This window comes from Saimiri boliviensis, chromosome 14, assembly GCF_048565385.1.
Source record: "Saimiri boliviensis isolate mSaiBol1 chromosome 14, mSaiBol1.pri, whole genome shotgun sequence".
NCBI classification, from domain to species: Eukaryota; Metazoa; Chordata; class Mammalia; order Primates; family Cebidae; genus Saimiri; species Saimiri boliviensis.
In genome coordinates, this window is record NC_133462.1 from 4,065,672 (window position 1) to 4,088,923 (window position 23,252).

The 23,252-nt window shown below is 51.6% G+C and overlaps 2 protein-coding genes across 5 annotated transcripts; both read right to left on the reverse strand.

Annotated features, from left to right (window-relative positions):
- Nucleotides 1-1,988: 1,988 nt before the first annotated feature.
- On the reverse strand, nucleotides 1,989-21,468 carry LOC101036307 (leukocyte immunoglobulin-like receptor subfamily A member 3). Of its 4 annotated transcripts, none has more exons than XM_074385938.1 (14): nucleotides 21,200-21,468; nucleotides 8,115-8,196; nucleotides 7,918-7,953; nucleotides 7,446-7,730; nucleotides 7,020-7,304; nucleotides 6,502-6,798; nucleotides 5,952-6,254; nucleotides 5,586-5,636; nucleotides 5,299-5,349; nucleotides 4,554-4,673; nucleotides 4,174-4,249; nucleotides 4,058-4,095; nucleotides 3,744-3,796; nucleotides 1,989-2,646 (listed from the first exon to the last, which is right to left on the reverse strand). In XM_074385938.1, the coding sequence occupies exons 2-14, from the start codon at nucleotides 8,161-8,163 to the stop codon at nucleotides 2,500-2,502; spliced, it is 1,791 nt and encodes a 596-aa protein (XP_074242039.1). In that variant the 5' UTR covers nucleotides 8,164-8,196; nucleotides 21,200-21,468; the 3' UTR covers nucleotides 1,989-2,499. The 4 variants fall into 4 exon arrangements, with proteins under 4 accessions (XP_074242039.1, XP_074242037.1, XP_074242038.1 ...); XM_074385936.1 differs by lacking the exon at nucleotides 21,200-21,468 and adding an exon at nucleotides 8,570-8,709 and having other exon boundaries at nucleotides 5,299-5,346; XM_074385937.1 differs by lacking the exon at nucleotides 21,200-21,468 and adding an exon at nucleotides 8,570-8,709 and having other exon boundaries at nucleotides 4,174-4,216.
- Nucleotides 18,025-20,814, reverse strand: LOC141581237 (leukocyte immunoglobulin-like receptor subfamily A member 3). Its single transcript, XM_074385967.1, has 8 exons — nucleotides 20,725-20,814; nucleotides 20,528-20,563; nucleotides 20,056-20,340; nucleotides 19,617-19,919; nucleotides 19,099-19,395; nucleotides 18,554-18,856; nucleotides 18,447-18,466; nucleotides 18,025-18,114 (listed from the first exon to the last, which is right to left on the reverse strand). Exons 1-8 carry the CDS (start codon nucleotides 20,756-20,758, stop codon nucleotides 18,025-18,027), a joined length of 1,368 nt encoding a protein of 455 aa, XP_074242068.1. The 5' UTR covers nucleotides 20,759-20,814.
- Nucleotides 21,469-23,252: the final 1,784 nt, after the last annotated feature.

Consider the following 23,252-nt stretch of genomic DNA (forward strand, 5'->3'; position numbering starts at 1 on the left):
ATCCCACCTGCAAACCGTCTCCAGGGAAGGCGGGGCCCATCCCACCTGCAAACCATCTCCAGGGAAGGCGGGGCCCATCCCACCTGCAAACCATCTCCAGGGAGGGCCCGCCCACCCAGCAACCTGCCTGAACCCGAGAGCCCAGCACCGCCCTCTACAGGCCAAAAGAGGTACAGCTCCAACTCAACAGAAAAAAACGTCACTCAGACACTCCCGAAATCACCAGCTTCAAAGATTAAACGGAACGCTTGTAATCCCAGCACTTTAGGAGGCCGAGGCGGGCGGATCATGAGGTCAAGAGATCGAGACCATCCTGGCCAACGTGGTGAAACCCGTCTCTACTAAAAATACAAAAATTAGCCAAGCGGTCTGGCTCCTCCCTGGGCGGGTGGATGGTCAGAGCAGCATACAGGCTCGGCTCAGCTGAAGGTTCCCTTTCCTGGAAGGAGGCTCTGTTATCTCTTGTTTGAGGGTCAAGCTGTGCAGCTGGGCACAGGTCACATCCCGGAATATTCATATGAAGAAGAATGAAATCAAACCCTTATCTTATCCCATATACAAAACAGGCAGAAGAAAAGCTTCAAAAAGTTGGTTTGGGCAAGGTTTTTTGGATATGACCCTGAAAACACAAGCAACAAAAGCAGAAATAGACAAAGGGTGTGGCTCCAAACTAAACAGCTTCTGCACAGCAAACAACAGAATCAAGAGACAATGCAGACATGGGAGAAAATTGTTTCACGCTCTATACCTGATAAAGGATTAATATTCAAAAATATATGAGGAACTAAAAGAACGAAAGAGCAACAAACCAGAAACTACTTGAAACAGGCAAAGGAGCTTACCAGGCATTTCTCAAAAGCAGACATGCAAATGGTCAGCATGTATATGAAAAAGTGCTAAGACAAAAGCTTTGTCTATTGAGTTGGTCATTTTTGTTAATTTTGTTAAAAGGTTGAATTACAGGCCGGGCGCAGTGGCTCAAACCTGTAATCCCAGCACTTTGGGAGGCCGAGGCGGGTGGATCACAAGGTCGAGAGATCGAGACCATCCTGGTCAACATGTTGAAACCCCGTCTCTACTAAAAATACCAAAAAAAAAATTAGCTGGGCATGGTGGCGCGTGCCTGTAATCCCAGCTACTCAGGAGGCTGAGGCAGGAGAATTGCCTGAGCCCAGGAGGCGGAGGCTGCGGTGAGCCGCGATCACGCCATTGCACTCCAGCCTGGGTAACAAGAGCGAAACTCCGTCTCAAAAAAAAAAAAAAAAAAAAAAAAAAGGTTGAATTACATTGAGTTTTTTTAATTTTACTGTAAGTTCTGGGGTACATGTGCTGATGTTGCAGGATTGTTACATAGGTATACACATGCCATGGTGGTTTGCTGCCTCCATCCCCGTCACCGACATTAGGTATTTCTCCTAATGTTATTCCTCCCCGACCTCCCCACCCCCTGCTATCCCTCCCCTGGCTACTCTTGCTTTTCATAAACAAAATAAAAAAATAATAAAAAACAGTGTGGTCATGATATATTGTCTATTTTATAAAGACATGAATCTTACTTGCTAATATTTGTTAAGGGATTTAAATTTCTTTGAGAGATCTTCTATGACTTTCCCATTTTGTAGTTTCCTTGTCAAGTTTTGGTATCAATTTGTTCCTAGTGTGATAAAATTTATTCATGTAAATATATACAAAATATTCTCAGGGAAAATTTATGCAAGTTTCGGTATGGGGTGTGTGTGTGTGTGTGTGTGTGTGTGTGTGTGTGTGTGTTTCTTGAGTGCATAAGTGTTTGAAAAAGCCACCAACAAACCTTCCTGAAGTGACATTTGCTTTGTGGGAACATTTTTGATTACAGGATGAATACATTTTATATATGTTTACATATGATGATTCAGATTTTCCATTTATCCTTAAGTTCATTAAATACACTGTAGTTTTGAATATTTCATCTATCTCATCTGCGTTTTCTGTTACGTCAGTGCAGAATTGCTCAGTTTTCTTTCACCTTGTAAAGCTGTGTGTAGGGTCTGTAGTGCTGCCTCCTGTTTTGTTCCTGTATGGAAATGTGTGCCTGCTCTTTTTTTTTTTTCCTCATTGTGACCAAGATTCATGTATCGTTATGTTTTCAAGAATAAACCTTTTGACTTTATTACTTTTTCCTCTATCTTTTGTTTGTCCTGATTAGAAGCTACTTTCCCATGTCATTGGTTTGATGTGTAATATTTACATGATCAATCAATTTAAAAACATTTTCAGACTTCTGTTTTGTTTTACCAGTTAACTCATTGTGAACTGAGAGGCCTGCTTCTTTATTTTAATAATACAGGGATACTATTTATCTTTGCAGAATCAGGTGACTCCCAAAGTTCCCAGAATCTTCTGGTGGTCTATGTTAGGGGTTCAGGCTGGCTGGGGTTCAATGGTGCCCACTGGGGGCAGCTTCCATGCCTTCTGGGGTCCTGAGTCTTCATAGTGTGTAGAGTCTGGGTCCTCCCTGGACTAGTGGACAGCCACAGTGGCGTAGATGCTGTGCTCAGCTGGAGGTTCCCCTGCTTGGGACGAAGGAGACTCAGTTGCCTCCCGTTTAAGGGTCAATCTGTGCAGCTGGGCGTAGGTCACATCCTGGGGGGTTTCAGATGCAGCAGCCTGCAGAGAGGGGAGAATGAGAGGGAAGAAACGTGGTGGGGGTGAGAGAGAGGAAAGGACCTGCCTGCCTGTCCTGCGTGTCCTTTTCTGCTTGTGTGTCCCTTGTGTTCAGGAATTCCCCAGACAGGGGAAAGAGGGGAAGCCATTTCTCTCCTAGGTCTGGAGTGATTCACCTTAGCATAGGTCACTGCATGGGGGTCTTCATCATGTGGGCTGTGCTGGAGAGACAGTGGTGGGGGGTGCCCTTGAGTCCCCCTGACCCCCTGGAGTCAGTTCTCCCAGTGTTTCCAGAGTGATCCGTTTACATCCCTTTCCTGATGGAATCTCAGGGACGCGCTAAGGCTGTGGAGGGTCTCGCTGCTCAGTCCCTGCGGTTCTGGCCTCTCCTCCTCACTCTGACCTTGCCCATTTGGCTGCAGCCTCACACCCGCCTTCCCACAAGAGCTCACTGCTGCCTCGGGGCCTTGGCACTGCTGTTTCCTCTGCCTGCAGGGGCTTGTCCATTAGAGGATGGTGTGGCCCTCTCCGTCCGGGCTTCTCAGATGACAGCTGACCAGACAGCCCTCCCCTCACCATTCAGACTGGCCCCACTGCCCTGCACTCTCTGCCCTTTCCCTGGTTTATTGTCCTCACAGCACGTCGCACTCCTGGACACTGTGTGTTTATTTGCATTTTGTCTCCCACCACGAGGTGAGCTCAGGAGGGCAGGGGCGGCTTTGCTCCCTGCTGTGTCTGCAGCTCCCACGGGGAGCCCCAACCACAGTGAGCTCCTGGGAACACTCGCTGGGTGAATGAATGAAGGGGAGCCCAAGGCACCGGGGTGGTTCATTCCTTATCCTCCTGAGGCCTGGGGAGTCCTCTAACAACCAGACGGCCAAACAGAGGATGAGGAGCAGGCAGGGGACCCGGGAGGAGGCCCACGAGGTCCCAGGACACCAGGAGAGAGTGAGGTCACAGCAGGCGGGAGGCAGCATGCTGGACATGGAGGGTCCACCCTGGATGATGCTGAGAGCAGGGGAAGGAGGACAGAGAAGTCCTGCTGGCTTAGATCCGGCACCAGGAGGCCTTTGGTGCCCGGGACAGGGGTGGGGTCTCACCTGAGTGTCCAGCTCCACCCTATCCTCAGGCTGTGTGCCCTTCACGACAGCATCTGCTGGGCAGAGCAAGGGGTTCATCTCCTGGGAAGGTTCCCTGGGACCTCTCAGCCCCACCAGCCCCTGCCCAGCTCCCAGACCCGGCCACTGAGATCCAGGGAGGGGCTGTGATGTCTGGAGGTCCCACAGTGTGGGGTGAGATCCTGTCACCCTGAGCCTCAGACCCCTTCCAGCCTGTGCCCTTTCCCCATTGCTATGGAAACTGTGGGCCCCCATCTCCCTCCTGGCTGGGGTCACCTCCTCTTCCTCTCACTCACAGAGGGTTTCTTCCTGGGTGTCAGCAGCTGGGCTGGACCTAGGAGAGGACACGGGAGCTTTAGGAGCAGTGTGTGGGCTGGGGTGGGGGGAGTCTGGGGTCTTCGGGCAGAATTACCTCCTCTGCAGGCCTCTGCCTGTGGGTTCTGGCTCCGCAGCCCCTGCAGGATGTTGGAAATCAGCCTCTCTCTGGGCTGCGTGAAGAAGGACAGAGTCTCAGCCCTGGGAACACCTGCCCTGCACACGCAGCTCAAAGGTAAGGGAGGAAACCTGGAAACACTCCTGCTTCCATGCTCCAAATGTCTCAGACGGAGAGAGCCCGAAGGACACTTTACATTTGTACGTGGGGACTGACATTAAGTGCTTTCTCGATTCGCCTGGTGAGAAATGCTGGAACAGTTTCGCAAAGCTGCATTTTCCCAGTGCTTTGGATTCTGTTTGGTTGCTGCCCTGAGCCCACCCTCGGTCGGCCCACAGAATCCCCCCTTCTGTACTCACCAGATGTCCAGTGTTTGCCCTGACGTCGACGTCGGAGGACGAGGAAGAGGAGGAGGAGGAAGAGCAGCAGGACGAGGGCCACTGAGACCCCGGTCACAACCCCCAGGTGCTTTCCCAGACCTTGAGCATGATGACGTCAGGAATGGGGTGATGTCACTGATTGAGCGCCTACTGTGTGCAGGTGACTGCTGGCCCTCATTCATTTCCAACCCCCACAACAGTCGAGCAGCACAGAATTGACATGTCTACCCCACCCACTTTACAGACAAAAAACAGGCTCAGAGAGGGGAGTTGCCTGCCCCAGGCCCCCCAGCTAGGCAGCTGCAGAGCAGGGAAGGGAACCCGGGAGTCTGACCTGCAGCCCTTGTTCCCTGCACCTGAGCTGAAACCCAGAGCTGGAGGGAAAGAGCCTGATCTCCTGAACCACGGCCCTGCTCCCCTCCCCTGCCCCAGGTCAGTGTCACTGTCACTGCTGCAGGTGGGACAGGACAGGCCCCTGACAAATCGGGTCTGAAGGCTTCCCTGGGAGGCCTCCACCCCCAGGAGGTCACAGCTGGGAGTCAGAGCTGAAAGGAACTTTCCCACCTGTGCAAGCCTCTCTCCTTTACACTTGGAGAAACTGAGGCCCAGGTGGGGGAGGGGCCTGTCCACGTCACCATCTCCAGAGGAGCCTTAATCCAGTGACAGAACCCACCCCTGCCTCCCCTGGACCCTGCACACCTGCCATTCAGAGGCCCTCACTCACCACTTTGGGGATCTGAATCCGGGGGAGTGACAAGCGGGTCCCCAGGGCCTGCTGGGTCAGGACACAGAGGTGAGGGCTAGGGCTGTCCATCTCCCCACATCAGCCCGGCTGCTCCTCCCCTAGGCAGGGCCCCAACATCTCCCTCTACCTCGAGCCCCAACCCCTCAGCAGCCCAGCCTCAGGGACCCTGGGAGCCTGTGCTGAGTCCTTGAGGATCCTCTGGGAGACTTGGGACTGCCCTGGGGGAGGCCACAGTCCCTCCTCAACAAGAGGCCTTAGTCACTCACCAGATGTGGGGGTGGGACTGCTGGATGGGGGGCTGGGTCCCCTGGAGGGTCCTGGGTAAAGAATGAGAGGAGGCGGAGGAGCTGAGTCTTGCCTGAAGCCTCCACCTCAAACCAAATTTCTCCACATTGGCCCTGTGGCCCTCCAGTCCCCTCCCCAACCCGCCTCTGCTCTTGACAATGCTGGCGATGCCCCTGAGGGTGGGTGTGCCTGGGAGGGTCCCACTGTCCTCCTTCCCTCTGAGGGCTGAGGTCCCTCTGGCTGAGCCTCCTTCAGAGCCCCCTCCCTCCATCCCAGCCCAGAGCTCTCCTGGGGCAGGGCCTGAGCTGAGCCTTTGAGCTCAGAGAGGACAGGGTCAGGGGCCTCACCTGAGACCACGAGCTCCAGGGGCTCACTGTGGTTAGACAGCAGGTAGGGGTTGGAGCTACGTGAGCCATAGCACCTGTAGTTCCCCGCATGGGCTGAGGTCACAGGACTCATGGGGAATTCAGCCTGGTACTTATCAGATTGGTACTTTGATCTTAGACGAAGCGGGGCATCAGCTGCTCCCTCCTTGGTCAGAAGGAAAGTGTCCATCCACCCCTGTGACTGACACAGCAGGGTCACATTCTCTCCTGAGGCCACAGTGGGGCCCGGCTGCACTGAGAGGGAGGGTGTGTCAGGGATCTGTCCTGGAGAGAAGAGGATGGGTGAGGGGCTGCCCCGCCTTGTTCTGAGCTGAGACCTCCCCAGGCCTCTCTCTGGGACCCTCAGTCTCTGTCTCTGTTTGCTCTGAGTCTCCCCATCTCTGCCCACCCCCTGTCTCTGGCTCTCCCTCCCTTGGGACCCCCATCCCTCATCCCAACCATCACCACCTGGGCTCCCTGGCAGGGCCTGTGCAGAGCCTGGGCCCCTGACTGAACCCGCTGGGCTCCTCACCTGCGATCATGATGTCCAGGGGGTCACTGGGGGCCGACCACTCGGAAGAGAGGTTGTGGGCACCGGAGCATCTGTACTGGCACCCGTGGGAGCGGCTCACAGGGCTCAGGGTGAAGTTGGCCTGGGAGAGCCCGGCCTGGAGCTGCCGGCCAGGTCGCTGGAGCAGGTCAGTTCCCCAATCCTTGTACAGAGCGAACCTATCATAGCCGACATCAGAGCCACACTGGAGGGTCAGGGTCTCCCCAGGGGCCACGACAGGAGCCGGCTGCACTGAGAGTGATGGCTTCTTAGAGACACCTAGGAAAGGTGGTCATGGTCTCCAGGAGCCGACCCTCAGGCTCCCCACAAATCCTCCCTCTCCCCTGGCCTCACCACTGCAGATCTTCCTGTGTCTCTGACCCAGGAGCCCTGAGCCCTCTCACCCCAACATCGTCCCACCTGGAGCTGCCCCGAGACGCGGCTCCTCCCCACCTGCCCGGAGACTCAGGGATCTCCAGGCAATGCTGTGAATTTCTCACCTGGGACCAGGAGCTCCAGGAGATCACTGGGTGAAGACCACACATAGGGAGAGTGAGAGTTATAACCATAGCACTTGTACGTCCACCTGTGACTGGGGCTCACGGGGCCCACGGAGAAGACGGCCCAGGATGACTCACAGGTACGGGCCTGGTGTTCATCTTCTCCTTCCTTACACAGATTGAAGCCATCAAATGGCACCTGTGAGCCACACTGGAGGGTCACGTTTTCTCCTGGGGTCACCACAGGGCTGGGCAGGGCTGAGAGGGTGGGTTTGCTGTAGGATCCTAGGAGAGAAGGAGGCACCATGTTAAGTGGGGCTCACACCCACATGATCCCCAGGGCTGGGCTGTGAGAGGGAAATGCCCCTGAGAGCCAACCGTCCTCCTGGACTGAGCCTGGGGCTGGGGCTCCTGAGTGTCTCTCACCTGTCACCACCAGCTCCAAGGGGTCACTGAGCTCTGACCAGTGAGTGTGTCCATGATACTGACAGCGATACTGCCCTGTGTGTTCCCAAGCGATGGACTGGATGGGGAACTGGCCCTTCTTCACAAGCTCCTGTGGGATCTGCCTAATCCAGGATGCTGCTTTTTTTTCTCGATATAGATGGTACTCCTGGGTCTCCAGGTTCCCCTGACACCTAAGGGTCACGGGACTCCCCTGGGTGATCACAGAGCCTGGCTCAGCCCAGAGGGTGGGCTTGGGGACGGTCCCTGGCAGGAAAGCAGAGGTCAGATTCTAAGTCATTTCCACCCAACCCAACAGATTCCAGCTCTCAGCCCAGGACCCTCCAGACCCCCATCAGTCAGCCCAGAACTGCTATTCCCCTCCCCAGCTGCATGGGGGTGGGCCTTGTCCCCAGTGAGGAGGAGGACGTGGGCCAGCTGGGGACAGACTCACCTGCCTGCACGTGGGTCCTGGGGCCCAGACTCAGCCCTGGAAGAGAGTTTCCTGTGAGAGATTTGCCCCTGAAGCCTGAGCAGGTCCGCCCCTCCCTGGGGTCTTCGTGAGCCCTGGGGTCTCCTCATGGACCAGAGTTTGGCTGTGGGGTGAGGTCCCTCCTAGGTTAGAATCTCCCCTCCTTCTTCAAATCTCACCGACACAGATCAGGACCATGAGGATGGGGGTCATGGCGTCTCCTCCCATTGCCCTGCTCTGCGGATGGATGAGCCCTCGGTGCTGGCAGGACAGAGACACACAGGGTGTGGACACTTGGAGGCTAGGTCGTTCTTGTCATGGGGTTGTGTCATCTGCACCCACACAGGAAGCAAAGCTGCCATCCCCAGTAGGGCTGAGGTGGGGGTGGGCCCAACCCCTCTGCAGACATTTCAGACTGTAATGGGGTCTTTCCTAACCCCCAGCCACTGTCTGTCTGGTTTGTTTTCATCTCACTGGGAGCTGGGATGTAGCAGCCAATAGAACTGGTGCTTTTCTGCACCTGCCCTTCTAGATGAGGGTGAGCGAAGGCTTCCCCTTCCTTCTCACAGCCTCCCCATGGGGTCTCCCTCCCTCCCTCACCCCGTCCATCAGCACAGCAGTGCAAAGGCATTACCGTAGCTGTCATCTCTCCAGCCCTGGAGATGCTTCAGGGACGATGCAGGTCCATGCTGCAGGCCGGCTCAGGTCAGCAGAGACGCACCTGACACCTGGCCGTGCAGTCCAGGCTGAGCTGCGTGTGGCCGCGAGCACAGAGAAGAAATGCAGATAAATGGGAAGAAAAGTTGACTTCTTTCTTGGTACTGGATTGTGGGTTTCCTTTCAACAAAATAGTTCCCTTCTCAACTTCCCTGTTTTAAAAATGAGTCATCTCATCCTGCATCTGTGACTTTTGTTGGGTGTCTGCAGTGAGGGGATTGGGTAATGAAGTTTAACCTGACAGTTTCAGGAGTTTGGTTCAGGTCAGGGCTTGTTTCCACATCATTAGCAAAAGGGTTAATTTTTCAGTGTTTTCTAGAAACAACCTAAGCTCCTTTATCAGTACCTAGGAATGTTCAAGACCTCAACTTGAGTTCAAGTCTGCAGGTAAAACATGCATCCATCCAGCTTACAGAGCAGGCATGGCACTATGTCTCTCTCTCAGAACAAAGAGAAAAGTGGAGGAAACCATGGGACCCTAGGAAGACGGTGATTCCCCCTTGTCTGTGTTTGTGGACAGAATCTGGGATAGCTCAACTAAGTGACCCGGGCCACACTCAGCACTGAACTCCTGTCCCGGGTGCGCATGACACAGAAGCGCTTTATCATTGTTGGACCGGGCATCTCTCGCACATGCGTGTGAGGCTCACGTGGGCCCCGCCGTGCCAGGCATGTCACAGAGCTGATTCCAAGCTTGGGAGTGTGGACACTGCAGGGCAGGAGTGGCTACAGCAATACCTCATGAGTTTTCATTCCTGAGTCAGCCCTGGGAGAAACTCTGCATGGAAGATCAGGTGTGTGAGAGGAAAGCCACCCCAGAGGAATGAAAATCACAGAGTCCATTAGAGAAAAAACAGGCAATTACAGAAAGGAATTGGATAAATATTGTCAGATGAAAAATACAAATTATATTAACATATTCAGAAATAATTTCATCAAGAACAAGAGACAGCTACAATGATAAATAATATATTGGTGTAGAATATTATTAAAATTTTCATAAGTCATCAGAGAAACCTTAAAAATGAAAAAATTGGTAAAAATAATTAATGCACACAAGAAATAGGAGTGAACTGATATCTCTGTGTCACACTTATAAGGAGCATGATAGTCAGTAAATACCTGCAAAGAAAATAGTTGCCATTTTTACAGAAATGACAAAAGAACATAATCTTAATGTGCATAAATATATCAATGAAATTAATGTCTTACTGTGGTAGAGTGAAGGATATTTAGAATAAATAAAAAGTCATTTTAAAACTACTGGAGAAAATACAATTATTCTGAAAAGAATGGCAAGCACATTGGGACTGGATTTCCCGAAATAAAAAGTGGAGGAAAAATGACTGAGGGTTCAGGTTCAAGTTGGCTGAACGGAAACAGCTGATGTGCCTCTCTCGTTAAGAGAAATAAAAATGGTGAGTAAATACCAAAACACCAAGGGGATCTTCTAAGAGAGCGCACTGGGGCTCCGCAGAGACTGAGGACATGGAAAGCACAGGGAAGAAAAGCTGAGAGCCAGGAGAGGTTCCTAACATGGAGAAGCGGTGAGTGAGTGACAGATTCCCTAACATGAGGAAGGGGTGAGTGGGTGAGAGGCTCCCTAACAAAGGGAAGGGGTGAGTGGCTGTGAGCCCCTGGGTTCCACACCCCTGTCTTGGCCCTTTACAATCCTGCTCACAGAAGAGCCCCTGACTCACCTTGGCCTGCAGAGGCACACAAGGAGTTCCTGGAGATTTGGCAGAGGTGCCTCCAGAGTCCACATGGAATCCCACAGGCTTCTGATCCCTGAGCAGACAGGGTCCAGCTGCCGCTGCCTTAGCAGGGAGGGAGGAGGCCAGGCACCTCTGTGGGCTCCCAGGATAAATATGACAGCTGGGGCACAGAAGCAGCCAAGCTGAGCACCCCATGGCTCGCTCACTTCTGTCGCTTCCTGCTAAATGGGACTTTTTTCCTGCTAAATGGGGCTTGCCAGCTTCATGTCCCCAGTGCACCCGTCCTGCCCCCGCCTGAACACTGTGGCCCTGGCTGGGTGCCCTCTGAAAGCCCAATGCTCAGAGGCCCCTGACGAGCCCTATGCAGTCAGTGCCACCTCTGCCTCGGCCCCTGCTGCCCCAGGCCCAGGGAGGGAGTAGGGAGACCTGGCACATTTGCGTGTCCCCAGAGCAAAACTGAGTGCCACTTCTTCAGGAGGGAAGTGTGAGCGGGCCCTGTGCCCACAGCTGCCAGTCTCCAGTGCCCCAGCCGAGGGGCCCTGCCCTCCCCAGTCACAGGCCCACAGCACAGCCGCCCGGCCCCCACCTGGACATTTCAGCCGAAGCCTCCAGCTCTTCTGAGAGCCCGGTCCCCACAGGCCTGTGATCTGCCCCGGGACTCTACCACCTAAGCGTTCTGCCTGCGCCGCCTGAGAGTTCTGCCGATGACCTGGGGACCGGCCCATCCCTCCTGATCACAGCCGGCACCTGAACCCTGGAACAGCCAAATCCCAGTCCAGCCCCTTTAGGACTCACATTGTCCAGCTGGCCACCTAGAGGCATGTGATCCGGGGAACTGCCAGCCCTTTCCCACTCTGCTGGCACCTGACCACTCACCCCAGGGCCTGAGGTCGGGTGCCCCCAGCCAGCAACACCACAACTGATTTCCGCTTGTCCAGCCAGAAAGGCAGAAGCCCCACATCCCAGCTGCATGAAGCAGCAGCGTGACCACGTCAGACACAGGCAGCCGCTGAGGGGTCTGCACTGCGCTGAGTCAGGAGGTTCTACCTTGGGATGATTCCTGCAGAGAGTGGCAGGCAGGTATTTCCCATGGCTGTCAGCCACACAGTGGCCTGGGGAGGGACAACAGTGTGTGTCTGAACTGAGACTCAAGAGCCCTGGAGCAGGCGTGTGATAGAGAAACAGGTGATGTTCCTCCCTATGGGACTGGAAATGGATGTAGCTCCTTCACCCCCAACAGAGACCTCAGGGCATTTCCCACATGCTGCCCAAGCCACACGCTTCAGGACTGCGGCCGGCACTCATCATTAGGGTATTTGTGGGCAAACCAGGGGTTCCGGCTCTGCCCAGCTGTGTTTCCTCACCCCGCGGAACAGGAAGCTCAGGGCTCCAGACACTCCACAGTCCAGCCCTTCACCTGAAACAACAGACAGCACTTCACAGGAAGCGGCAGGTCCACACCCACCTGCTTGTGCAGAGGCTGGCTCTTCCCCTTAAGCACCAGCTCCCGGCCTGCATTTGAGCCGCACAGCCCAACACAAACCCTGCTGCAGAAGCCCCCAAGACTATGGGACAAAGCCTAGAGACTCTTCCCAACGTGCTCTACAGTCACACTCCCTGCGGGGCTGGGGGAAATGTGCAGAGAAACCCCATCCCAGTGACAATAAATCCAAAGAGAATGAGTGGCAGCCTGTCCAGATGAGAAGGAATCAGTGTGAGGATTCTGATGTGTGAAAAATCTGAATATGGTGGCACCACCAAAGGATCGCATTCACTCTCTAGCATCAGACCCTGAAAACAATGGAAACTCTGAAAGAACAGAAAAAGAATGAGATTAAGACAAAAACATTACAAAGAATCAATGAAATAAAAAGTTGGTTTTTTGAAAGTATAAACAATATTGACAGATGGCTGACTACACTAACCAAAAAAGGAGAAGATTTAAATGAGCACAATCAGAAATGATAAAGATGACATTATAACTCACACCACAGAAATACAAACGATCATCAGAGAAAACTGTGAACACCTTTATGCACATCAACCAGAAAACCTAGAGAAAATGGATGACTTCCTAGACACATACAACTTCCCAAGATTGCACAGGAAAAAATAGAAACCCTAAGCAGACCAACAATAATTAATGAAAAAGAATCAGTACTAAAACTTCTTCCAGCAATAGATGGATTCACAGACAATCTTTGCCATATATACAGAGAAGAGCTGACACCAATCATACTGAAACTATTCCCAAGAAATCGAGGATGGGGATTCTTTCCTAACTCTTCGTGTGAAATCAGTATCACCCTGATAGTAAAGTCAGACAAGGACTCAACAGAAAAATAAAACCACAGGCCAAGAGACCTGAGGAACACAGATGCTAAAATCCTCAAGAAAATATGAACAGATGGAATCTAACAGTGTATCAAAAACATAATTCATCATGATCAAGTTGGCTTTATTCCAGAGATCAAAGGATGGTTCAATATATGCAAGTCAACAAAGGTGACTCATGATATAAACTTGAACTAAAAACAAAAAGCATTTTATCATCTCAACAGATGCAGATAAACTATTCAATAGAGTTCAACATCCCTTCATGATAAAATCCCTCAATGCACTAGGCATAAAAGAAACACAGCCCAAAATAATAAGAGCCCTGCATGACAAACACACAGCCAACATCAAATTGAAGGGGGAGAAGTGAAAGTTTTTCCCAAGAAATGGAACAAGATAAGGATATCCACTCTCACCACTCCTGTTCAACACAGATATAGAAGTCCTCACCAGAGCACTCGGGCAACAGAAGGAAGCGCATCCAAATTGGAAAAGAGGAAGTGAAATTATCTGTGTGTGCTGATGACATGACTGTATACCTAGAAAATCCTGCAGATTCTTCCAGAAGTCTTGTAGACTTGATAAATGACTTCAGTAAAGTCTCTGTATACAAAATCAAGGTAGAAAAATCAATAGCCTATCTATACATCAGTACCATTCAAGCTGAGAACCAAATTAAGAACACACACACACACACACACACACACAGAGAGAGAGAGAGAGAGAGAGAGAGAGAGAGAGAGAGAGAGAGAGAGAGAGATTGAGAAGTATATTTAACCAAGCAGGTGAAAGACCTCTACACAGAGAATGACAAAACGCAGATGGAAGGAACTTTAGGCAACACAACCAAATAGAAAAACATTCCTTGCTCACAAATTGGAAGAATCAATATTGTTAAAATGAGTATATTGCCCAAAGCATACTACAGATTCAACACAATTCCTATCAAATTACAAATGTCATTTCTTTAACAGAATTAGAGAAAAAGCAATTGTTAAATTCACTTGAAAGCAAAAATTAGCCTGAACAGCTAAAGCAATTCTATGCAAGAAGAACAAACCTGGAAGCGTTACACTGTCTGATTTCAAATTATATTATGAGGCCATAGTAACTATAACAGCATTTAGTAGTACAAAAATGTACAGAGATGCCAAGGAAACAGAATAGAGAAACTAGAAATAAAGCTGCCTGCCTACAACATACTGAGCTTTGCTAAAGTCAACAAAAATAAACAATGGAGAAAGACACCCTATTCAATAAAGGATGCTGGGAAAACTGGGTAGCTGTCTGCAAAAGAGTAAAACTGGATCCCTAAATCCCACCATGTAGAAAAATTAACTCGAGATAAATTAAAGACCTCAATGTGAGACCCGGAAGCTATGTAAATCCTAAAACAAAATTTAGGAAAAACTCTTCTGAACATTGCCCCAGGCAAAGAACTTATGATAAAGACTCTTTAAAAATGCAAAAAAAAAAAAAAAACCCCAAATATACAAATGAGACATGATTAAAATTAAAAGCTTCCGCACAGCAAAAGAAACAATCAACAGAATGAACAGACAGCCTACAAAATGGAAGAAAATATTTGCCAATTATGCCATCAACAAAAGACTAGTGTCCAGAATCTACAAGGAAGTCAAAGAATTCCACCTGAAAAAAAAACCACAAACAACTTCATGAACGTGAAAAACCACATGGAAAGGCCCACAGATTTATAGAAAACTGAGTAAAGCACATCAACATCAACAGACATTTCTCAAAAGAAGAAATATAGGTGGCCAACAAACACATTAAAAAATGCTCCACATGATTAATCATCAGAGAAAATCAACTTAAAACCACACTGAGTATATCAACTGACAACAGTCAGAATGGCGACTCTTAAGAAGTCAAAACCAACAGATGTTAGCAAGGATACATTGTTGGTAGGAATGTAAATGAGTTTATCTTTCACAGAAAACAGTAGGGAGCTATCTCAAAGAACTAAAAATAAAACTACCATTTCACTTTGCAATCCCATTTCATGGTATCCAGCTTAAAAAAAAGTAATTATATAAAAAAGACAGCAGCACTCATTATATTTGTTACAGCACTATTTACAACAGTGTAGAAAATAGAATTCTAGGAATGTATGAGACCCCTCTTCACTTAAACATGTTTAAATATCTGAAAAAAGAGGAAATTAAATTTTTGAGACAAAAATATGGATTATCCTGGTGAAAAATGGGCATCAGAGAAATGAGTAAGAAATCCTAGAGGTGAAAATTTCTATTGAAGAATACAATCAAAATATTTATTCTATCAGGGTCAAGATACAGCTGAAGAGACATTTATGAAATTGGAAAACAAAATAGAATTTTCCAAAATGCACCATGGAGGCACCGAAAGTGGAAATTCACCATCCTTGGGGGAATATTGTGAGGAGGGAGGACCTCATATCTACTGCACATGTCAGAAGGAAAGAAGGGGGAATGACATCAGGCAACAACTCACGAATTACAGAGTTGAACATTCGACAGAGACGAGGGAAGACTAATTAAGTGCTAGGGTGCACACATTTAAACGTGAAATGCAAATCTTGACCTACCACAATACATTGAAAAATATCAGGAGTAGATTAAAAAGTATATATGCTAGACTCAAGTTGTCCGGCATAAATTGTATAGTCTAAAACGCATGTTTGTGTTCTGTGATTTTCAACTCAGCCTGTCAGTAGAGTAGCATGCACATTGGGATTGGACTTCCCAACAGAAAAACAAAAGGCCAGGAGATGTTGAAAAAGTACCCTACAAGTCAGTCACGTAGAAGGCAGAGGTCAGTGTGTTCACAGGATTCGTATCAGAGAGTCACGAGACACACGTGGATCCATGGGAAAGGCTGGTGGCCAGGTATGCAGGAAGGTAATTGGTGACAGATACCATAGTCTCCCGCTTGACATCACTGAAATCTGGCTCAAGTTTTTGGCTTGGCACAATCAAACTATGACTTGGAAGATATTCTCAAATATTAACATGTATACAATATTATGCTTTACCTATAACCATAATACTGTAATCATTCATATTCTGTTGAGTCTTTGAAAATGTCCCTAATGGAATGTATTTATTCTACATGGTAAACGGGGAATGGCTGTTCCCTTTGTCCTAGAAAGTTCAGGATTCTTTGGTCCCTCAGGATCCTTCCCCCAACCATTCCATCCTATGAGGCTGTTTTACATCCTTCAGACACAGTGGTCTTTGACCTAGGAAAGTTTAACGCTTTAATGCTGGGACTCAAGTCCTCTTGCTGTTTGGGAGAAGTCAGAGAAGAATCAGCCTCAGTCATTTTTGCATGTTTCTATCTGACTGTCACAGTGAGTAGAAAGAAACAGCTCAACCCATTGACAAGATTCATTGGCCTGAGGTCTCGTCTTCAGCTGGATGTCTCTCCTACTTCCGTGATTTTCCTTCCGTGGATCACCAACACATTGTAAATGCTTATCATTGTTTTCACACGGTGTACTTTGGCTCTGCCTAGAAAGGCGGGACGTCATGAAGTGAGGAACTCACAGGTCATGGGTGGATTGAAATGTTTTCAGACCGAATATGCAAATCCATAGAGACAGAAAGCACACTCGTGGTTACCAGGTGCTGGAGGGAGAGGAAATGGGAGTGACTGCTGAGCGGGTGTCAGGTGAGGATGATGCTGTGGAACAGGATGGCAGTGATGGTCACACAATGATCTGAGGGGAAGTCACAGAGATAGCATCTGAGAAAGAAGGAAGGGCTCGTAGGGTCTGGAGAGGGTGTTGGGGCATCCGGGTGGATTGATCTTTTCCTGATTGAAATCCAATGCTCTCCCATTGATTTATTTACTGGACCACATTTGGAACTCTGAACTGAGGAGATGGAGGCTCAATAATTCTCACCAGGGAGTGTGGCAATGATGAATAAGGAAGACTGTGTTACACGCCATGGACCAGAGCACGCCGGTGTGCAGAGGTGCGGACCCGAGGCTGCCACGTGGGATGGAGCCTCATGTGTGGGGGAGGAAAAGAAGGGGACCCAACGATGGGAAGTCAACATTCATAGAGAGGAAAGTATCACATGTTCATGGTCCTCCATGGATCACCCTGGAAAATGTCTCTGTGCTCGAACTCTGATTTCCTCCCTCTAGAAATCATCAGCAGACAGTCCAGATAGCATCAGCCCTAAATGGTCTCCAGAACCTGCTGGGATCATCAGATCTGTTCCCAAGGCTCCAGCACTCTGAAGGCTGCACTATCTTCTCTGCTGTTCACCTCCTGGCTGCATCTTGGGGGCTTCGCTGGCTGTGCTGAGCCTCAAATAGCAGAATGCCGAGGACCACCAGGACCAAGCCAGCCATGCCCATGCGGATGAGATTCCCCACTGTGTAATCCTGGGGCTGTGAGGCTGGGGAGAGTGGACAAAGAGGTCACAGAGATCAAGGAGGATCAGCATCACCCAGGACCTCTGGATGTCCACCCAGGGCACCCACCTCCCCTTGACAGGACCCAACACTCTGTGCCAGCTCCGTCACCTCAAGCATCTCCTCCCTCATCAGCCTTGGAGTCAGACTTGTTTTGTGATGAGTTGAGGGTCTCAGCTGCTCCTGAGACTCAAAACCAGGAGGAGAGACATATTCAGATATAAGTTATATAACAGGTGGTATGTAAGGTTAGATGTAACTTATATAACCTCCCCTGGAGCCTGTGGCTCCTCCTCTGTCTCTGCCCAGCTCCTGGAGGGAAGCCCATGCTTGAGTTCTTGAGGGGAACAGGATCTTCTGGGAGACACAGGATTACCTTGGGGAATTGAAACATCCACCCAACCCACTTTACAGATGAAAACCTGAGGCTCAGAGAGGGGAATCACCTGCCCCAGGATCCCCAGCCAGGAAGTGGCAGAGCTGGGAAGGGGACCCAGGAGTCTGACCTGCAGCCCTTCTTCCATGCACTGAGCCGAGCCCCGGAGCTGAGGGAAAGAGCCTGAATGCTCCAACCCAGGGCCCTGCTCCCCTCCCCTGCCCCAGGTAGCCGTTACTGCTGCAGGTGGGACAGCCCAGGCCCCTGAGGAATCAGGTCTGGAGGCTTCCCTGGGGGGCCTCCTCTCCCAGGAGGTCAAACCTGGGAGTCAGAGCTGAAAGGAACTTTCCCACCCGTGCAGGCCTCTCTCCTTTACACTTGGAGAAACTGAGGCCCAGGCAGAGGAGGGGCCTATCCATGTCACCATCTCCAGAGGAGCCTTAATCCAATGACAGAACCCACCCCTGCCTCCCCGGACCCTGCCCACCTCCCCGCCCACCTCCCGCTCAGAGCGCCTCACTCACCACTCCGGCGATCTGACTCCGTGGGAGGGACAAGCTGGTCCTGAGGACCTGCTGGGGTGGGATGGGGATCAGAGGGCTGGGGCTGTCCTACTCCCCACTTCAGCCTGGCTGCTCCTCGCCCAGGCTGGGCCCCAAGATCTCCCACTGCCTCAACCCCACCCCTCACCAGCGCAGCCTCAGAGCCCCTGGGAGCCTGTGGTCCTCGCTCTGTCTCTGTCCAGCTCCCTGGAGGGAAGTCTGTGCTTGGTCCTTGAGAGGAACGGGATCCTCTGGGAGCCTCAGGACTGCCCTGGGGGAGGCCAAGTTCCCGTCTGCTCCCCCCGCCTTCCTGATGCTGGTGATGCGGCTGAGGGTGGGTGTGCCTGGGAGGGCCCCACTGTCCTCCTTCCCTCTGAGGGCTGAGGCTCCTCTGGCTGAGCCTCCTTCAGAGCCCCCTCCCTCCATCCCAGCCCAGAGCTCTCCTGGGGTCAGGGCCTGAGCTGAGCCTTTGAGCTCAGAGAGGACAGGGTCAGGGCCCTCACCTGAGACCATGAGCTCCAGGGGCTCACTGGGGTGAGACAGCAGGTAGGGGGTGAAGCTGCGTGAGCCGTAGCACCTGTAAGTCCCCGCATGGGCTGAGGTCACAGGACTCATGGGGAATTCAGCCTGGTACTTATGAGCTTGGTACTTTGATCTTAGACACAGTGGGGCATCAGTTGCTCCCTCCTTGGTCAGAAGGAAAGTGTCCATCCACCCCTGTGACTGACACAGCAGGGTCACGTTCTCCCCTGAGGCCACCCTGGGGCCCGGCTGCACTGAGAGGGAGGGTGTGTCAGGGATCTGTCCTGGAGAGAAGAGGATGCGTGAGGGGCTGCCCCAACTTGTTCTGAGCTGAGACCTCCCCAGGCCTCTCTCTGGGACCCTCAGTCTCTGTTTTCTCTGAGTCTCCCCCTCCCCGCCCATCCCCTGTCTCTGTCTGTCTCTCCCTCCCTTGGGACCCCCACCCCTCATCCCGGCCATCACCTGGGCTCCCTGGAAGGGCCTGTGCAGAGCCTGGGCCCCTGACTGAACCCGCTGGGCTCCTCACCTGCGATCAGGATGTCCAGGGGGTCACTGGGGGCCGACCACTCGGAGGAGACGTTGTGTGCACCGGAGCATCTGTACTGGCCCCCGTGGGAGTGGCTCACAGGGCTCAGGGTGAAGTTGGCCTGGGAGAGCCCAGCCTGGGGCTGCCGGCCAGGGCGCTGGAGGAGGTCATGTTCCCCCTCCTTGTACAGAGCGATCCTGTCATAGCCGACATCAGAGCCACACTGGAGGGTCAGGGTCTCCCCAGGGGCCACGACAGGACCCGGCTGCACTGAGAGTGATGGCTTCTTAGAGACACCTGGGAAAGGTGGTCATGGTCTCCAGGAGCCGACCCTCAGGCTCCCCACAAATCCTCCCTCTCCCTCGGCCTCACCACTGCTGATATTCCTGTGTCTCTGACCCAGGAGCCCTGAGCCCTCTCACCCCAACATCGTCCCACCTGGAGCTGCCCTGAGACGCGGCTCCTCCCCACCTGCCCAGAGACTCAGGGATCTCCAGGCAATGCTGTGAATTTCTCACCTGGGACCAGGAGCTCCAGGACATCACTGGGTAAAGACCACACATAGGGAGAGCTTGAGCCATAACCATAGCACCTGTACGTCCACCTGCGACTGGGGCTCACGGGGCCCACGGGGAAGACGGCCCAGGACGACCCATGGGTACGGACATGGGAGTTCAGGCATGGTGGGTGTTCATCTTCTCCTTCCTTACACAGAGTGAAGCCATCAAATGCCACCTGTGAGCCACACTGGAGGGTCACGTTTCCTCCTGGGGTCACCACAGGGCTGGGCAGGGCTAAGAGGGTGGGTTTGATGTAGGCTCCTAGATGAGAAGGAGGCATCGTGTTAAGTGGGGCTCACACCTCCCACATGATCCCCAGGGCTGGGCTATGAAAGGGAGATGCCCCTGAATGCAGACCCCCTCAGAGCTTGTGGCTGGGACCCGAGTGTCCTCTCACCTGTCACCACCAGCTCCAGGAGGTCACTGAACGCTGACCAGTAAGTGCGTCCTCGATACTGACAGCGATACGGCCCTGTGTGTTCCCAGGCGATGGACTGGATGGGGAACTGGCCCTTCTTCACAAGCTCCTGTGGGATCCGCATTATCCAGGATGCTGCTTTCCTTCCTCGATATAGACGGTACTCCTGGGTCTCCAGGCTCCCCTGACACCTGAGGGTCACGGGACTCCCCGGGGTGATCACAGAGCCTGGCTCAGCCCAGAGGGTGGGCTTGGGGACAGTCCCTGGCAGGAAAGCAGAGGTCAGATTCTAAGTCATTTCCATCCAACCCAACAGATTCCAGCTCTCAGCCCAGGACCCTCCAGACCCCCATCAGTCAGCCCAGAACTGCTATTCCCCTCCCCAGCTGCACGGGGGAGGCCCTTGTCCCCAGTGAGGAGGAGGACCTGGGCCAGCTGGGGACAGACTCACCTGCCTGCACGTGGGTCCTGGGGCCCAGACTCAGCCCTGGAAGAGAGTTTCCTGTGAGAGATTTGCCCCTGAAGCCTGAGCAGGTCCGTCCCTCCCTGGGGTATTCGTGAGCCCTGGGGTCTCCTCATGGACCAGAGTTTGGCTGTGGGGTGAGGTCCCTCCTAGGTTAGAATCTCAGCTCCCTCTTCAAATCTCACCGACATAGATCAGGACCATGAGGATGGGGGTCATGGCGTCTCCTCCCACTGCCCTGCTCTCTGGATGGATGAGCTCTCGGTGCTGGCAGGACAGAGACACACAGGGTGTGGACACTTGGAGGCTGCGTCCTTCTTGTCATGGGATTGTGTCATCTGCACCCACACAGGAAGCAAAACTGCCCTCCCCAGGAGCCTGGCTCTCATTCCTTTAGGGCTGAGGTGGGGGTGGGCCCAACCCCTATGCAGACATTTCAGACTGTAATGGGGTCTTTCCTGACCACCAGCCACTGTCTGTCTCATTTGTTTTCATCTCACTGGGAGCTGGGATGTAGCAGCAAATAGAACTGGTGCTTTTCTACATCTGCCCTTCCAGACGAGGGTGAGCGAGGGCTTCCCCTTCCTCCTCACAGCCTCCCCATGGGGTCTCCCTCCCTCCCTCACCTCGTCCATCTGCACAGCAGTGCAGGGGCATTACCACAGCTGTCCTCTCTCCAGCCCTGGAGATGCTTCAGGGAAGATGCAGGTCCATGCTGCAGGCCGGCTCAGGTCAGCAGAGACGCACCTGACACCTGGCCGTGCAGTCCAGGCTGAGCTGCGTGTGGCCGCGAGCACAGAGAAGAGATGCAGGGAAATGGGAAGAAAAGTTGACTTCTTTCTTGGCACTGGATTGTGGGTTTCCTTTCAACAAAATAGTTCCCTTCTCAGCTTCCCCGTTTTAAAAGTGAGTCATCTCATCCTGCATCTGTGACTTTTCTGTTGGGTGCCTGCAGTGAGGGGATTGGGTAATGAAATTTAACCTGAGAATTTCAGGAGTTTGGTTCAAGGCAGGGCTTGTTTCCACACCAATAGCAAAAGGATTAATTTTTCAGTGTTTTCTAGAAACAACCTAAGGTGCTTTATCAGAAACTGGGAATGTTCAAGACCTCAGCTTGAGTTCAAGGCTGCAGGTAAAACATGCATCCGTCCAGCCCACAGAGCAGGCATGGCCCTTTGTCTCTCTCTCAGAACAAAGAGAAAAGTGGAGGAAACCGTGGGACCCTGGGGAGACCGTGGCTCCCCCTCATCTGTGTTTGTGGACAGAATCTGGAATAGCTCAGTTCAGTGACTCAGGCCACACTCAGCACAGAGCCACCTCGCCCTGGTGCACATGACACAGAAGTGCTTTATCATTGTTGGACCGGGCATCTCTCGCACATGTGTGTGAGGCTCACGTGGGCCCCGCCGTGCTGGGCATGTCACAGAGCTGATTCCAAGCTTGGGAGTGTGGACACTGCAGGGCAGGAGTGGCTACAGCAATACCTCATGAGTTTTCATTCCTGAGTCAGCCCTGGGAGAAACTCTGTATGGAAGATCAGGTGTGTGAGAGGAAAACCACCCCAGAGGAATGAAAATCACAGAGTCCATTAGAGAAAAAACAGGCAATTATAGAAATGAATTGGATAGATATTGTCAGATGAAAAATAGTAAATTATATTAACGTACTTAGAAATAATTTCAGCAAGAACAAGACACAGCTAAAATGATAAATACTATATTGGTGTAGAATATTATTAAAATTTTCATAAGTCATCAGAGAAACCTTAGAAATGAAAAAAATAGCAAAGATAATTAATGCACACAAGAAATAGAATGACAGGAGTGAGCTGATATCTCTGTGTCACACTTTCAGAATGAAAGAAATAAGGGGCATGTTCGTCAGTAAATACCTGCAAAGAAAATAGTTGACATTTTTACAGAAATGATGAAAGAACATAATCTTAATGTGCATAAATTTATAAATGAAATTAATGTCTTACTGTGGTAGAGTGAAGGATATTTAGAATAAATAAAAAGTCATTTTAAAACTACTGGAGAAAATACAAATTATTCTGAAATGAATGACAAGCACATTGGGACTGGATTTCCCAAAGGAAAAAGTGGAGGAAAAATGACTGGGGGTTCAGGTTCAAGTTGGCTGAACGGAAATAGCTGGCATGTGCCTCTCTCGTTAAGAGGAATCAAAATGGTGAGTAAATACCAAAATACCAAGAGGATCTTCTAAGAGAGCGCACTGGGGCTCAGCAGAGACTGAGGACATGGAAAGCACAGGAAAAAGCTGAGAGCCAGGAGAGGTTCCTAACATGGAGAGGTGGTGAGTGAGTGACAGATTCCCTAACATGAGGAAGGGGTGAGTGGGTGAGAGGCTCCCTAACACTGGGAAGAGGTGAGTGGGTGTGAGCCCTGGGATCCACGCCCCTATCTTGGCCCTTTGCAATCCTGCTCACAGAAGAACCCCTGACCCACCTTGGCCTGCAGAGGCACACAAGGAGTTCCTGGAGACTTGGCAGAGGTGCCTCCAGAGCCCACATGGAATCTCACAGGATTCTGATCGCTGAGCAGACTGGGTCCAGCTGCCGCTGCCTTAGCGGGGAGGGAGGAGGCCAGGCACCTCTGTGGGCTCCGAGGATAAATATGACAGCTGGGGCACAGAAGCAGCCAAGCTGAGCACCCCATGGCTCGCTCACTTCTGTTGCTTCCAGCTAAATGGG

Bases quoted from the DNA above. Each gene is read 5' to 3' on its own strand.
- LOC101036307 (XM_074385935.1), bottom strand. The intron at 7,305-7,445 runs GTGAGAGACACT...CTTCTCTCCTAG, and splicing joins CTTGGAGCTGGTGGTGACAG to GATCCTACAGCAAACCCACC. The intron at 4,250-4,553 runs GTGAGTACAGAA...TTCTTCACGCAG, and splicing joins GGGCAAACACTGGACATCTG to CCCAGAGAGAGGCTGATTTC.
- LOC141581237 (XM_074385967.1), bottom strand. From the start codon at position 20,758: ATGACCCCCATCCTCATGGTCCTGATCTATGTCG. The intron at 20,564-20,724 runs GTGAGATTTGAA...ACTCTCTTCCAG, and splicing joins CATGGTCCTGATCTATGTCG to GGCTGAGTCTGGGCCCCAGG. The intron at 20,341-20,527 runs GTGAGTCTGTCC...CTTTCCTGCCAG, and splicing joins CAGGACCCACGTGCAGGCAG to GGACTGTCCCCAAGCCCACC.